Source organism: Notechis scutatus, chromosome 3 (genome assembly GCF_049901735.1).
Source record: "Notechis scutatus isolate UNSWTSFEM ecotype Mainland chromosome 3, rNotScu1.2, whole genome shotgun sequence".
Lineage (NCBI taxonomy): Eukaryota > Metazoa > Chordata > Lepidosauria > Squamata > Elapidae > Notechis > Notechis scutatus.
Window position 1 is genome coordinate 175,127,653 of NC_142011.1, and position 15,860 is coordinate 175,143,512.

The following is a 15,860-nucleotide window of genomic DNA, read 5'->3' on the forward strand; positions in this document are numbered from 1 at the left end:
GAGGGACTTCGCTCTCCTGTGGGTAGTCGCAGGAAAGGTGCGACAGCGCCCTCTTTCGGATAGGCGGACCAAATCCGGAACTCGCAGTTGATTGGCGGTGGCAAAGACTCTACGAGGCAGCGGAGACAGTTTAGGGCGTGAACGGTAGAGAAAGTGGGAGGTCCTTTGCCCAGCCGCCTCGCGCGTCACTTCAGCGTTCAGGAGGGACGTTAGCCAATCACAAAAAAAGGCTGTCCTGCGGAGAAGCGCGCCCCTCCGGAGTGGTTTTCATCCTATGTTGTCTGCTGAAGCTGCAGTCTTCCCAGTTGTCGTTTACCAGTTGGGTGCTATCTAAACAGGAATGCTAGACCAGGGGTCTCCAACCTTAGCAACTTCAAGCTGGCTGGGGGATTCTGGGAGTTGAAGTCCACAAGTCTTAAATTTGCCAAGGTTGGAGACCCCTGGACGAGACCGTTGATTTTGGGGAGTTGTAGTCTGAACACATCTAGAGGAATTCGGCTCTAATGTTCACCTAACACAATCTGTTCTCCTCTTTTCCTTTTATTGAGCAAGAGGTTTTACAACTACAAATGTCTACAATTCTTCTGTTAACTTTCTGTCATCCTGTATTGTTTGGAAGTGAATCTCGCAGGCAGAATTTCAAATAATAATCCCAGCCTGTCTTACTTTGGGTTTCAGAAAATATGCAAAAAGTCATTGCAGAGATGACTATCATCAGAAAGTAAATATTGTTAAGATCTCCAGGATAAGAATTAAATCTCATTTGTATAGGAATCCAACTGAAAACACACGAGTAGACTAGACTAATAAATATCCTTACTGTGCAAAAGTTTAAACTTAGAACTTGTGAAGCAAAACAGTTTGGGCTTGTTCAATTTTCCAGGAGAGGCCTAACTTGAAAGGAGCTTTATTTCATTGCCCTCTAAATATGTGGACTTTGATCTGCAGAATTGTCCGCAGTAACTACTAGCTTGGGACCTGACGTGTACGTATTTGGAGAACTCTCTGATTAGGGGAGGTGATTTTAGAGGACAATATTGACGTTTTCCTCTCACCTTTTCACTGTATCTCTTCCTTGCTGGTTCTTTCAGATTATAAGCATTGATCTATTTTGGAAGTTACACTCCAATAGCAGGTCAGGATAATCTGGCACAGGGAGATTCATCTTACAGCAATGCCTGATAGTCAATTAAAGAAATGTGGGAATTTGAATTTGAAAATTTGAAAATGACCACAATATCTCTTCATTTTCTTTCAGTTAGCATTCTCCCAAGGCAAAGAATGCCTTAGTCACAATCACAAGGATGGCAAACTGGCGGCTTGCAGGACAGATGTGTAATATGCAGGCCACGCCTACCTCAGCTCCGCAAAGGCAAAAATGTCATGATACCTCATGTGATGTCATGTGACGTGATTGAGTTTGACATCTGTGTCTTAGTGGCTACATATACTGCATATATTAACATCCATAACTTATAATAGTTTTTCAAAACTGGTTTTAAAATGGTCTCTTAGGTCAATTTTTCAGAAAAATTGACATCTTACCATGGATTGCCATTCAATCCATATCTGCGGTCCTTGGGAATCAAAGAACATGTAGCAACTTTGGATACCTTGACAGAATATTATAAACATAACTATTAATTCTAAACTCAAAATATAACGTAGTTTTCATAAGATCTTTTAGTATTTTATTTTTTCATAGCTATTTTTTATTTTACAAGATACTATATATATATTTCTAATTGACACGGATATTGCTGATTTGCTTCAGCAGTGTAAGCATGTAGCTCTGCTTTAGGGCTCAGAGGAGATACTTTGTGTAATCAATGTCAACTTTGCACAATGTTCAGTTGTATGTAACATCATTATTCAAAGCATTTATTTCTGCCATTCCACATAGCTTATATAAAGACCACACAGCTTGTTCTAATGCCCTACAGGCTTTTCCTAAAGCATTCACCAAATGTTATTGAGCTACAATTTTCAGCATTTCTTATTACTAAGGAATGCTGAAAATTATAGATCAACACTTCAGAGACACATTTTCCCACCTTGGTTAAAAAAAATGCCATTGTTATGAATGTAAATGCTGCAAGCTCAGGCATTCAACAGTTTATCAGACTGTACATCAAACAGACTCAGACAGACAGTTCACATTCATAAGGGAAGATGTTTTCCAGATAATCCAGCCCCTTACTCTGCTAGATATAACAAAAGGTTTGATTCTTTTAACAATGGGAACAGAGATTACTGTCATGAAAATATAAAAGTGAGGGCTTTAACATTGCTCCACCGTACCCTTTGATTAAATCTTAAAAGTTTCCAAAAAGATAGGAATACAGGAAAATTGAAACATGAAAAAAGATGCTTCAGGGGAGGCTGATCTGAAGAAATGTCAAAAATTCTAGTTAGGAATATAAATTTAATTCTTCTGTATTGTGCTTTTAATGTCATTTCCCCCCCCTTCCTTTATATAATTTATAGAATTGGATGCTTTTATCTTTGCATATATCCAGCAACCATGTTTTTTTATGAAGATGCATGGAATTTTATGATTACTATAATACATTCAAATTTGGAAACTTGTAGACATAGTTCAGATCTAAACATTTCATACTTTCATTCAACTGTATTTAAAATTAGATTGAATATTATATTGCTAGTGTTCACTAATCTATAGAAATCCTATTCTATAAGATTTTAGTTTTTTTCCAGTCAAGTTAAAAAAGATCCTGAAAATGACACCAATACATAAAAAAGGAAGACAACTACATATGAACAAAAATACTTAGTTATTATATTTATTATACAATTCATATAATGGCAATGAATTTACATTGTTTAAATAATCTTAAACCCTCATACTGCTAAGAGTCAGGCTGCATACAAATTTAATTAATAATAACATTCCTTGAACCAAACTTCTTTACAAAATATTCAAGTATCCAAAGCAAATTTTGAATATTTTGCTTTGAAATAAATAATCCACTTGTTCCACCCTGAATGATTCTTTCAATCGACAAATTATTATTTAATCAGATTAATAACAAAATACAGATCCATTTGTGCATCTGCTTTACATGTAATTTTGATATTAAAATTTTTAGTCCTTTTAAGTTCAGAAAATAGAAGAGCACGTTTGTCAAACTGTGTATATGCCATATTTATAAAACACTTTTCCACTTGAAGTTAGGAGAATTTTCATATACTGTAAGAGAAAGAAGGATCATATAAATAACCTAATCAGCAAAACTTTAATGCCCTAACCAGTAATATCTAAAATATTTACCTTAAAATACCTAAATGCATATACATATTAACTACATTTTTAAAAGATACATTAAAAACCATGAAATACATGTAGTTATTTTTCATATTTTCTGATGATATCCCGAGAAGCATTTTGTCAGATAGTTTTAGTCATTCTTTTAATCACCCTTGTAATATTTTTAACACAAATTATGTTTTTCATCAAATAAGAATGTATAAAGGCCATAGGTTAATAACCATAACAACCACAATTGGGACTGGCAAATTCCATTACTAAGCGACACAGTTGTTAAATGAGACTTCATGTGAAAGTGCCTTGCTGGCTCCTCCATTGATTCTGCTTATTGGTAGCCGGTTATTAAATGTGCAAATTAAATAAACAAGCAAAAATAAATGATGGTCATGTGACCGTGGGATACTATGAGCTCATTGATTGTTGACAGCCCAAATCCTGACCATGTGACTATGGGAAAGCTGTGATGATTGTAAGTGTGAGTAATTTTATCTTCCTTTCATCATTTGGTATTCAACAATGTAATTGTTATATATAAACAGTGAAGTTACTTACCAACTTTCCCTTCTTTTTTTAGCTTCTTCAGGTGATGTTTGAGATTGATTTCTGCAGCTGGATGCAAATGGACAGGTGTATCCTGAAATAAAGCATTCAAATGATGCATATTAATGGAACTTCATTTTTAAAAAAAAATAAAACAAGAACTTTTCAAATTTGGTACGGATTAAAACACTTTTCAGGGTTTTGATGCAAATTGTCCCATCAATTGTCCCATCAATTCCTATTTTAATGGGGGAAGGGGGAATTGCTTAGCTCTATCATGAATCTTATAATTTTCTCTGAATAACTTTACTTTTTTTCAGGTCCTGTCATGAATTTTTATTAGATATTTATCCTCAACTTCAGAGTGCAGAGGAAAATTCATAAAATTTTGTTTCAGATTTCTGAGTGGTAATTATTCTCTTCATACAATCTTACAATTAAACCATGAAAACAAGAAAGCAACACAAATAAAAAAGGAACGAAGTTGATAGAGATAATATACCAGATATAAACAAAGAAAAAAGAAAAGGAAAGGGGGCTTCAATTACACATTCCAAAGTCCTGGGCGACAAGCCAGGTCTTCAAGGCTCTTTGGAACACCCATAAAATGGTGGTGGTGGTGCAATTCATATTTCAGGGGAGCCATATTCCAGAGAGCAACTGTTGTTCAGAGAAGGCATTTCTCTTATTTTGAGTGATGCAAAAAAGGTAACATGAATATAGGGAACTCATTCAGGGACATTCTGTAGAACTTAAGAACATTCCATGCCCCCCACGTGCCCCCCCCATGTCCCTGGTGAACCTTCTAGACCAGTGGTCCCCAACCTTTTTGTGCCAGGGACCAGTTTCACGCAGAAACACTTTTTCAAGGACCGGGGGAGGGATGGAGTCAGTTTGGTGGTTTTGCTTGCAGACGTTTCATTACCTGACTAGGTAACATCTGATGTTGTTACCTAGTCGGGTAATAAACGCCTGCCAGCAAACCACCAAGTCAGGAGCCGGGTGAGTAAAAGAGGCAAATAGTTATTATTCTCAGCCGAACTTCTCGAAACAACCAGAAACGGCAGGCAGGCAGGCAGAACGGAGCACTGGATTGAACCTGGATTGATTGGCGGCGGGGTGGGGTGAACGGGCGCTCGGGAAGCTGCACCGACAGGAAAAGCCACCCTGCCGGCTTCTTTGAAGCAGTTTCTTCCTGGGCTGGTGGAGGAGCGAGAGAGCGACTGAGAGAGGCGAGGCGGGAGGAAACCGAAGCCACTGAGCCAGAGAGTAAGACAGGCTTTGGTTGCTTCCTCCCTCCCCTTCTTTCATTTGTGTCCTTGATCCCTGATCCCAGCAGCATTCACCGAAGGCGAAGAAAGCCGCCATTTTTATTTTATTTTTATTTTCTTTGCGGCCCGGTGCAAAGTGATCCACGGACAGTACGCGGTCCGCGGCCCGTGGTTGGGGACCCCTGTTCTAGACCACGGTGAAATGGTTTAATTTGCTTAGTGTTGGAATAATTTCTTCAAGCTGGAAGCAATTTGAGGCATTGCTTTTGTTTTCTACTTTAGTTGCAGTTATTTATTTTTTTACAAAAAAAGTGTCTGATTTTGGAAGAGCTGTTTAAAGTCTGAACAAAGCATGATAATCTTAATAATTTTTGTATTAATACTATGCACTTTCCAGCATACAACCAGGTGCAATATACAATATGGTTTCTGAAAGCAGTACACATACATGGTGTTCCTTAGATAAATGTTGTTCTTGCTATAAATCATTAATTTCTTTTATACTGCATTGCTTTCTGCATAACTGAAAACTATTTCTAACCCAAACCAGATGCCATCTGTACCTTGTAAACAATTTTCACAAGTTCCTCTGCTGTGAGAGATTTCCCAGCATTCTCATCCAGGATGTGTAGGATTTGCTGCTCACGTGCATTTCTGTGTAAAATATATTCTTGAATTTTAGCTCTTGCTTCTTTTATTACTGGTCCATGTCCTATAAACACCACAACAAATGTTTCTTTAACACAAATTTCTGGGAGAACTTATGAATTAATAGTGTGTACAGGATACTTTTTGAGAAGAGATAATTTAACGTGTTCATATTACAGAATTAACACAGGACAGGCCTACAGCTTCTAATTTTGTAATGTGTCTCTTTATTTGTTGCAGCACCTTTCCTCTGGAGTGGGACCCTTAGAGATCCAGATGTCCTCCCCGACATTCAGAAAGCTATTAAATGCTTTCTTCAATTTATACCTTGATATTATAGTCACAGCTTTGCTTCCAGGCTTTGAAGGAGGGTGAAGGATGAGCCCTGCTAGATTTTTTTTCCTGATTCTATGTAGTTTTTGAGCTACTCAAGAAACTTCTTTTTCAAAAAAAAGTTTTAAATTGTAAGCCACCCAAACTTGTTAGGAATCAGGTGGCCTATATATTACGTAAACTAAGAAATGGGAATTATGATTAAAAATGCTGGATGGGATGAAAAAAGTACAAGTTCAAGTCTTTGATCAACTATGGAGCCAATTTAGTTATCCTACGGCTTTTGTTCCATCTACACTTCATAATAAGAGACATGGGAATAGAATAGATAACTTCTACTCCTTCTGGACCACCTTGCATTCCCACAGAATAATACAGGATAAATAAATACAGTAAAGTGGATGAATGACAAAATGAAGTAGGTTTGAAGGTTTGAATCTGACACGACTTTCGGCTTAAGTATTATTGTGATATTCCATTTCCATGATTTCTTTCATAGATTAGCTTGGAGGTGCTGAATTCTGAATACTGTTTTCCTTATAGGGAATTGGGGAGGGGGAGGGGGGGAGAGACAGAGAGAATAAGTGTAAAGAACAGACATTTTAGCAGCCAAAGGACTTTTCACAAGTCAAGTAAAATATACTTATAGCAAAGAGCTAATACAATTAATGTCAAATGTATAACTTACCTGGGTATATTAAATCAGCTTTGATTCCCAGAAGTTTTTCCAATGACTTCATGTAGTCATAAAGGTCTTCAAACACAGTTGTTCCTTCTCCTAAAATACAATCACCAGAAAATATTGCATTTTCTTCTAGCAAATGTAAAGCCATGTGGTCATCAGTATGCCCTGGGGTATATAATACCCTGCAAAGTGACAGAAAAGTTAAATATGTTTATAATATTCAAGTCATAAATTGAAGAAAGTTCTTACAGCGGTAAATGAACATACATTGAAAAAGCTCAGATCCAAAATTGAAATGAATGATCCTTATACTGTGTGGAAGCAGAGTTATGAGCAAATTTTTCTTTGTAAAATTATTTTTAAAATAAGAACAAGCTTTAACTACCTATAGCTTAAGATAAATTTCCTAAAGAAACCAAAGGCCTCACAAGCCAGATAAAGTCATTAAAAAAAAAAAATCAACCAGGAATAATTGTATGCAAATTGCTATCTACCAAAAGCACAGAAACTTGTGTAGCCCTATGATGTATACAGGTAATCCTTGACTTACAACAGTTCCTTTAGTGATTGTTCAAAGTTACATCAGCACTGAAAAAAGTGACTTATGACCAGTTGTGGGATTCAAATAATTTAACAATCAGTTCTCTGCCCTAATGACCGGCTGGGTGAGCATGGCCAAGGGGCGTGACAGCACTCAGCCTCCTGCAGCACTCTGTCAAAACGGCACGGGGGTTAAATTACAAAATGTGGACTTTGCTTTGTGACATCCAAATCTAGTGACCAAGGGGTGTGAAGTGCACAGAAAATACACTTTTGTTTGGTTATAAAGAAATACCACAATTCCATCCCATTCCAGAGCCATCATAATGCAAAATCCTCACTTCCACCCCATTCTAGAACAACCACCATTCACTCACTAACCTGCTTTCCAGCTCCGTTCTCCTGTGTTCAGGGCAACGAAAGAAGACCATGTGACTACCAGTTTAAAAAAAGGTTCAGTCAAGCCTTCCAACTTCTGGGGCAAAAAAAGATCTTGCAAAGTTGGAAGCTCATCTGTTTCCTAAAAGGAAGCCACCATTGTCTGAAGACACTTCTGTGGTCATGGAATGTTGCTACTTCCTACCGAAGTAGTACCTATTTATCTACTTACATTTGCATGTTTTCGAACAGCTAGATGGGCAGAAGCTGGGGCAGATAATGGGAGCTCACCCATTCGTATGGTGCTCGGATCTCAAACCTGGGCTGTCAGCTTTCCAGCTGACAGGCTCATATTCTTTATCTGCTGAGCCTATTCATTAAGGCTAGGCAAAACATATAAGCTATCTTAAACAAATCTCACAAGCCTTTTTAGTTTTAAAAGGATAAAATCTGCAAATGAACTGAAAAAAATCTTGTACATGAAAAACTTGCAAACAACATCAATATGAAATGTTAACATTTACCTGAGAGAAGCTCCCTCTGTATTTAAAACATCTCCATCTCTTAAATACACATACTTCTTCTCTCCTTCTATTACTTCTTCTTGATGAGGGTTACGTGGAAGCTTACTTATGCAATACTCATAACCTAATTTAAAAATTAAACAATCTGTATCATACCAGAATTTAGTTAGAAATTCATATACCCCTTTTAAAAAGATGCAATTTCATTGAGGGCCGGTATCAGGGCTGTGGTTGACCTCGGGGGGCAGACGAGCATGGCCAAATGGGTGGGCATGGCCAGCCTGACATCACTCACTGGGCATGACCAGATGGGTGGGCGTGACCAGCTTGAAGCTACTCCTCAAACTGCTGGCATGTTTCCTCTTTGCATTGGGTAGACTGGGTTGAAGCGACGGGTAGACTGGGCTGAAGCAACCCGGCCCGGCCCTTACATTTTCTAGGATGGCCCCGCGGGCTGGACCTGACCATAGTGTGGGCCACATCTGGCCCATGGGCCTTGTGTTTGACACCCCGGATCTATATTAATTCAGGACTGAGACACTTATGACCATCTTTGATCTTAAACAGACTTATAAAATAGCTGTAAATGATTTCAAATTTTGGAAACTGGTAATGTGTTTCAAAGGTTGCCTTATGTTTCTACTGTTTTATTTTTAATGAAAGTTTTTTTTTGTTTATAAAATGGATTTATGTTATTATACAAGTGCAGATCAATCAAGGCAGAACATATGTTCTATGCTATGCCTGCTGCCTATTATTCAAATAATTTTGACAACAGCCTCCAGATTACCACTACAATCTACTTAGCAAGTCCTTTGTAGGTTTGTTTGTTTGCAATAGCAAATTCTACAACTTTAACTGGTTCTAATGAAACAACTGTTAAAATACATATTAGCAAACATTCATGCAAACATTAAAACAATCAATGCTCTTTATTTTGCAAAGAAGCTCAATTTCCTGTTCTCATGAAGAGATTTGAAAAGACCCATTTCTGCAGAATTTTAGAGTAGCTTAATTTGAACAAAGTCAATACAGTAGGAAAGAACACTCGTTGCTGGTGTTTGGGAGATCATTCAGCTCACCCTAGTAATAATGTAATTTAGGTTGATGCTTCACTTTTAAAGAAAAATAGAACATACAAATACTTGGAGATAAAAGCCCCTTTGTTTAAAATACAAAAAACAGTGAAAGTTTTAACTTATATTTATTTTAACCAATTTTTATATACCTGCTTGCAAAGTATTTTAAAGTATTTTTAAAACTACAGAAAATACTTACTGGCTGGAATATTTTCACAAATATTGGATATACCTCCAGTGTGATCATGGTGCCAATGAGTTATTAAAATTTCCTGTATGGAAATGTTGAATTCATGGAGCGTTTGTTTCAAACAGCTTATATATTCAGGGATAGATGGCTCTCCAGTATCTATTAGGATCCTCCTATAATAAAAACAGATTAAACCAAGAAAGGGCTAATTAATAAAAAATGATGCTAACAACCTGTTTGTTCCAGGTTAAAAAAGTGTAATGTGACATGAAAAGAAATATAAGAACAATTAATCAATGGAATAGCTTGCCTCCTGGAGTTGTGAATGCTCCATCACTGGAGGTTTTCAAAAATTGCTTGGACAACCATTTGCCTGAGATGGTATAAGATTCCTGCTCTGAGCAGGGGGATGGACTAGAACAGGGGTCCCCAACCGCCCGGTCCGCGGACGGCACCGGCCGCTGTGAACAAGCCTTACCGGGCCGCTGGTTGCTGGGCGCCGCCATCTTTTTGGTAAAAAAGCAATTTTTCAAATCCAAAAAGATGGCGGCGCCAAGCGCTTCAGGTGAGCTTTTCCGGGTAGAAAGCCATTTCTACCGAAAAGCTCACCAGAGCGCTGCGCCACTCAGGACGAAAAATCACTCGGTGACGCCACTGGAAGTGATTTTTCGTCAAAAAAGATGGCGGCGCGCAGCTGACGCGGAACCGGGCGCGGCTCCCAGCTGACGCGGAACCGGGCGCGGCGTCGAAAGGTTGGGGATCCCTGGACTAGAAGACCTCCGAGGTCCTTTCCAGCCCTATGACTCTACATTCTATTTCTATATCCCATTCCTTTTGTGTAATTCGGAATCCTAAAGAAAATTATATGAGATGTAAATCAATACATCAAACATACCTTTTCAGTTGTCACTGAGCAGCTTACATACATTATTTTACATTAAAAAATTACAATAGCCACCCAGAGTCACTTGATAGTGAGATGGGCAGCATATAAATTTAATAAATAAAATTCCATAGCAGGAAAAATAAGTACACTCATTCAAATACCCCAAAAGAAAAATATTTAAGGACACATCTGCAAGAGCAAGATTGCATTGCCTTTCTAAACCCAGTAAAGCTGGAACCATACACATCTCAAGTGGGAAGCTGTTGCAAAATAGTCTCTCTTAATTTCATAATATTGTTCATCCGCAGCTAACAAGCAGTGGTGGGATTCAGCCAGCTCGCACCAGTTCGGGAGAACCGGTTCTTATCTTTCTGAACAGTCTGGTGAACTGGTTGTTGGAAGAAATCATTAGGGCAGAGAACCGGTTGTTAAATTATTGGAACCCCACCACTATTAACAAGCCCATGAGAATAGAGATAATGGTGAAAAAAGTCCACGGGAACAGAAATCCAATCAGGTGAACAAAGGAAACAATAAAATGGATCAAATAAAATAAAATAAAATGGATTATAATAAAATGGATCAAATACAATCCAATAAAAAGGTAATAAAGAGAAATTTGTCCACAGAAGGAGAAAACATTGCCAAGAGCAAATTAAAAAGTGACAAGTTGAACAAGATTCCAAGTAAGACTTACATTGCCTAAGAGGACAACTAAACTGTAATAGCCAAGATTCAAGATAGGGCTCTATAGAAGAACCAGGCATGTGCTCTAGAATAGCACTCATCCCCAGATCCCTCTAACTGCATAATGAGGTCTAGTTGCTTTAAAATAGCATATTGCCTGAGACTGCCTTTATTTCATTTATCCTGTAGTAAAGGAAGCCTAAATTTAGCTAAAGTTATTCCAGTTTTAAAGTATCCCTCAGACACAATTTTCACCATGAATATGACTTAGTATGCTTCATTGACTTTTTGATTGATCAGGGAAGGAATCAGTCTTTCTCCGGTCACTTGGGTTGTTATGGATTCACTCCTTTCCCTTGGTCCCTGGACAATGGAGCTGCTACAGACACATGACCAACATCTGCCTGGACAGTGATTGACTGGCTCTTTCTAAAGAATTTGTCAGTGTTACACAAGCTCCTTATTTGCACAGGCTTACTAGTACATTTAGGTTTAGAGAGAGCTCTTTTTGGCTATACAGAATGCTGTTTTGAATTGAGACAAGAATGATTGAGGCAGGTGGGTGTGGCTAGCTCCTTCCTGTGAGGCATTACTGTTTCTACAGTGCTTCTGCAAGCAAGAAAACCAGACATTTTTTAAAAAACTGGTTTTGATGTTTAGGGGAATGATGCCATTTTACTTATTTCTACAGAACCACACCTATTACATAGGTTACTGACCTCACCCCTTTCCTAAGAGGTCTGTAGGGGGCGTGCATAAGCGCACCAACGTGCCTACCGTCCCTGTCCTATTGTTTCTCTTATTCTTCTTTTATTTTTCTTATATGTACCCATTTCATGTATTCACAACTATGTATACACTTATACTTATTATCTTGTAAACAATTGGCAAATCAAATAAATAAAATAAAATAAATAAATAAATAAATATTACAGCCCAGGACTCCTTCCTGCCAGTACAATTGCTTGCAGCATTATAGGTAATCCTTGACTTATGACATTGGTGGTATTCTACTGGTTTGGCCCAGTTCGGCTGAACCGGTAGCTTCTAGGATCATCTGTGAGCGAACTGGTTCACTCTGATGATCAGTTGCTGGGCCCGCTCGCCTGCTCCGACTCTATTCTGACCTTTATTTCCTGGTTTTGAAGCTCAGGTGCTTTGCGCGGCACAGCAGATTGCCACGCGTCAACTGTTGAGGACACAGGGAGAGTGCAGGACTGCAGAAAAAGGTCCGTAGCAAACCTTCTGCATGCGTGCAAAGCGCGCCCACCAAGCTACACCCACAGAACTGGTGGTAACATTTTTTGAATCCCATAACTGACTTACAACCACATATTTCTATTGCTAAATGAGACAGTGAATTTTGCCTCATTTTACAACCTTTCTTGACAGAGTTGTTAAGTGAATCACTGCAGTGGTTAAGTCAATAACAGTTGTTAAATGAATCCTGCTTCCTCATTGACTTTGCCTGTCAGAAGACTGCAAAAAGGTATCAGGTGACCTGGGACACCATAACATCATAAGGGTATAAACCAGTTGCCAAGCATCCAAATTTTGATCACATGACCACAGGGATGGGGCAATGGTTATAAAAATGAGAAACAGTCACAAGTCACCTTTTCCAGTGCTGACTTAAAAGGGCCGTTAAACAAATAGTTTAATGGTTTAAGTCAAAGACTACCTATAATTTATGATGCAGCTTGCATATTATTAATTATTCCTTCTAGTTTTATTTCACACCAATGAATTTGAAATAGGCCCTGGAGGAGGATTGTGGAGTGATGTGCCCTATGCACTTCATAGTCTCTTCTCCCCATCTCTGAACAATCACTTCGGATATTTCTAAACATGGCCCGTCCTCTTATATCTGCAATCTGTGAACCATAGTATTTTCTGACCCTTTCAAAAGAGTGTGAGGTTCATATTCAGAAGCAGCCCAGACTTCTCATAGATGTGCAGCTCTTCCATGCCTGCAATCTTAGTTGAGCAACTTGACTAAAAGAATCTGTTGCACTTGTTCATCCAGTCCCCACTAAGCATTAAGGAGACTCATTAGTGTTGTTTCCCCTAAGGCAGTGCTGCTTTTTAAAAAAAGTTATTAAATTTCAAACTCAAATTTTAAAACACCAACTAACATAAAAGGAAAAAGGGAATAGCAAAACAAATTAAAAGTGAGAAAAATATACAAACATGTTTATAACAAAGCTGACCCAGACAATTGCAGCTGACAATTTTTAACTTGTCAAGTTTGAGACACGTTACTCTATGGAAAGGGAAAAGTAGAGTGTTTTTCTTAACTTGTCCCGCACACAGCACCACTTAAGAGGCTTTGTCAATGAAGTGGAGTAGATGTTTATAAATGTCCATGAGCTTATTGACTGGACTGGAGAACAGCACTTTAAATACAGCAATTGGAAAAGTCCCAAGCCTGCACTTCTAGGGAATAAGACCCTGGAGTTAAATAGGATTTCTGAATAGAGAAGATCGCATTGCAACATTTCCTAGGTTGCACTAATGGCTTTTACATTTATTTATTTACTAGATTTGTGTGCCGTCCATCTGATCCAAAGGCGACTTTAATCACATGCATAGAATAATCCGGTTAGCGATGTCTCCTCCGTCCCCCAATGTTTATGGAGTTTTTTTCGGGGGTAGGGTGGGGATACAAAAAAAACAAAACAAAGCCCCAATGTTTTTGCTATCTCATCTAGGGCCCCGCCTTCTCCCGTCACCACGCCATCGCAGTACTACCTGTACAATAAAGAGGAAACGTATGAATTAATAGTCAGAGCAGCGCGTGAAAAGCAAAGGGGGTCGAAATAGGAATTCCCGGGCAGCCCTCGAGCCTCGCTTTGCTTAAAAACGGAACGAAAGGCTCACGCCAAGGGAGCGCGTTACCCACCGGAGCCCCAAGCCAACAGATCCGAAGGAGCCGCGTCTGTCCCTCGTCCGAGCTGCTTCCCACCTACCTGGGCCCGGTTCCCACCAAGTAGGTGTTGGTCCCCTGGAGCGTCATAGGCCCGGGATTACAGCCCAGGACGCGGATGACCCGCGCTGACAGCTTCTCCACTTTGGGCAGCACAGACAACATCTTCGCGGCCAGCCTGAAAAGACAGGCAGAGAGAGAGAGAGAGAGAGAGAGAGAGAGAGAGCAAAAAATATAGAGATAGGAAAAAGGGTAGAGTGACAACTTCGGCTTTGGGGCTTTTTTTTAACACACCGCTGCGTTTCCCTTTCCTCCCCTCTCCTTGGTTATAATATTTTGAGGGGCACGAAGCAATCCAGACTTTTTAAAGAGCGCGATTCTTCAACGGCCCAGGTTCACACATTCTGCTGAACTATGCAAGGAAACGAACGATTGCTCCGAGTGTGGAATGTAAAGAGTTAACTCGATACTTCCTTTAAAAGCAAAGTGGGCAGAACTTGGATAGAAACAAGGAGTCCCGGTGACGCGCCTCACGGACCAGCTGGGGAGAGAACGGGGTAGGCTGAGAAGCAGATCCAGTATGTAGAAGAGAGAAAAGGGAAGCGCTTTTAGCAATCATTCTGTAACTATAAGAGAAGTTGGTTTCTAAAATATGCATTTGTCAGAAACAATAAATTTCATTAATAATTACATTATTCTGTAATATTGTTGAATAAAAATTTAATTGTAGTCACCTGGTCTGGCTAAATACTGTACATGTTCCCCATAAACTACTATGCCAACGTAGTAAATCACTTTATAGTTTACATCTGTGTGGTTTGCCTGATAAAATAGAATGGTTTGCTTTATTACCTTCTCTTGTGCCATATGAAATGATGCCTTCAGTATTGTTAGTAAATTGATGCCCAGCATCTTCCTATGTTGCTGTTGCCCAATAAAGGTGCCAGTTTGGCTTAGATGGGCAGCTGGGATGACTTTCACACGTTAGGTGACCCTGTGAAATTATATGCCCCCAATATTCTTCACTTATTTCTTGCAGCGTAGACAGACAGACAAAGAGCCATTATGAGGCAACCTAGCATTTGACAAGGAGCTGCTAGCTAAAATTGGAACTACTAAATCTGAGCTGCAAAAGCTACACATTTCTCTTGAAGTCAAAGAATTAAATTAACTGAATTCCAAAACATCTGGATGGTATTCCAGTTACCCACTCCAGATGGAGATGGTTCATTTCCATATTTGATAGTCCTAAAAATATTGGAGTTTGTGAAGAATTTCATGGAAGGCACTCCTTTGCCCTGGTAATTTCCATCTGGGTGGATATTTTGGGTATGGTCCAGATGTTTTATAAATAAGTTGCCATGAGATCCCATTTAAATCACCATAATCAATAAAGCCTTTAACACTTCAACAAGTTCCAGGTTCTTTACTGTTATTAATCTTTATTGCTTAGGATAGAGATTGGGAAAATGTCTAATCTCTGCAGCTGTTAAGGAATTTCAGTTTGCAAAAGATCCTTAACTGGCAGTGATAGAGGATACTGAGAGATGCAGTTCAGTGAAGTTTTCAAGGATCTCTCATAGTTTATGGTGAGGATAAACTCACTGAGAGAAAAGCTGAAATATGTATGCTTCTTGGGTTCAAATTCATTTCTAAATAACTGCAAAAATGAATAAAAAATGTTTTAGCCATGCAAATGTTATACCAGGATATTGAAATAGCATGTCCTTGAGAACACATGTTGTCTGTAGATGGCAGTAACAGCACTGAAGATTACAAAATGTCATAATAAAATTTGTGGAGAAAGTTAAATTGCAAAATGCCCCCAATATTCATCTGCAAAGCAGATGATCAAGTTTTCAGGGAATACTTAAGTATATAATA

The 15,860-nt window shown here is 38.8% G+C and overlaps 1 protein-coding gene across 1 annotated transcript; it reads right to left on the bottom strand.

Moving 5' to 3' along the window:
- Nucleotides 1–2,778: 2,778 nt before the first annotated feature.
- LACTB2 (lactamase beta 2) lies at nucleotides 2,779–14,421 on the bottom strand. The gene is made up of 7 exons (XM_026691779.2): nucleotides 14,020–14,421; nucleotides 9,487–9,650; nucleotides 8,209–8,332; nucleotides 6,770–6,948; nucleotides 5,664–5,812; nucleotides 3,842–3,923; nucleotides 2,779–3,211 (listed from the first exon to the last, which is right to left on the bottom strand). Exons 1-7 carry the CDS (start codon nucleotides 14,139–14,141, stop codon nucleotides 3,168–3,170), a joined length of 864 nt encoding a protein of 287 aa, XP_026547564.1. The 5' UTR covers nucleotides 14,142–14,421; the 3' UTR covers nucleotides 2,779–3,167.
- Nucleotides 14,422–15,860: the final 1,439 nt, after the last annotated feature.

What these genes read in the sequence shown, in the direction of transcription:
- LACTB2 (XM_026691779.2), bottom strand. Translation starts at nt 14,141, where the DNA reads ATGTTGTCTGTGCTGCCCAAAGTGGAGAAGCTGTCAGCGCGGGTCATC. An exon ending in TTGTGAAAATATTCCAGCCA is followed by an intron (nt 8,333 to 9,486) that starts GTAAGTATTTTC and finishes TTTTTAAATTAG; the next exon opens with GTTATGAGTATTGCATAAGT. An exon ending in TTGTGAAAATTGTTTACAAG is followed by an intron (nt 3,924 to 5,663) that starts GTACAGATGGCA and finishes GCTTTATTTCAG; the next exon opens with GATACACCTGTCCATTTGCA.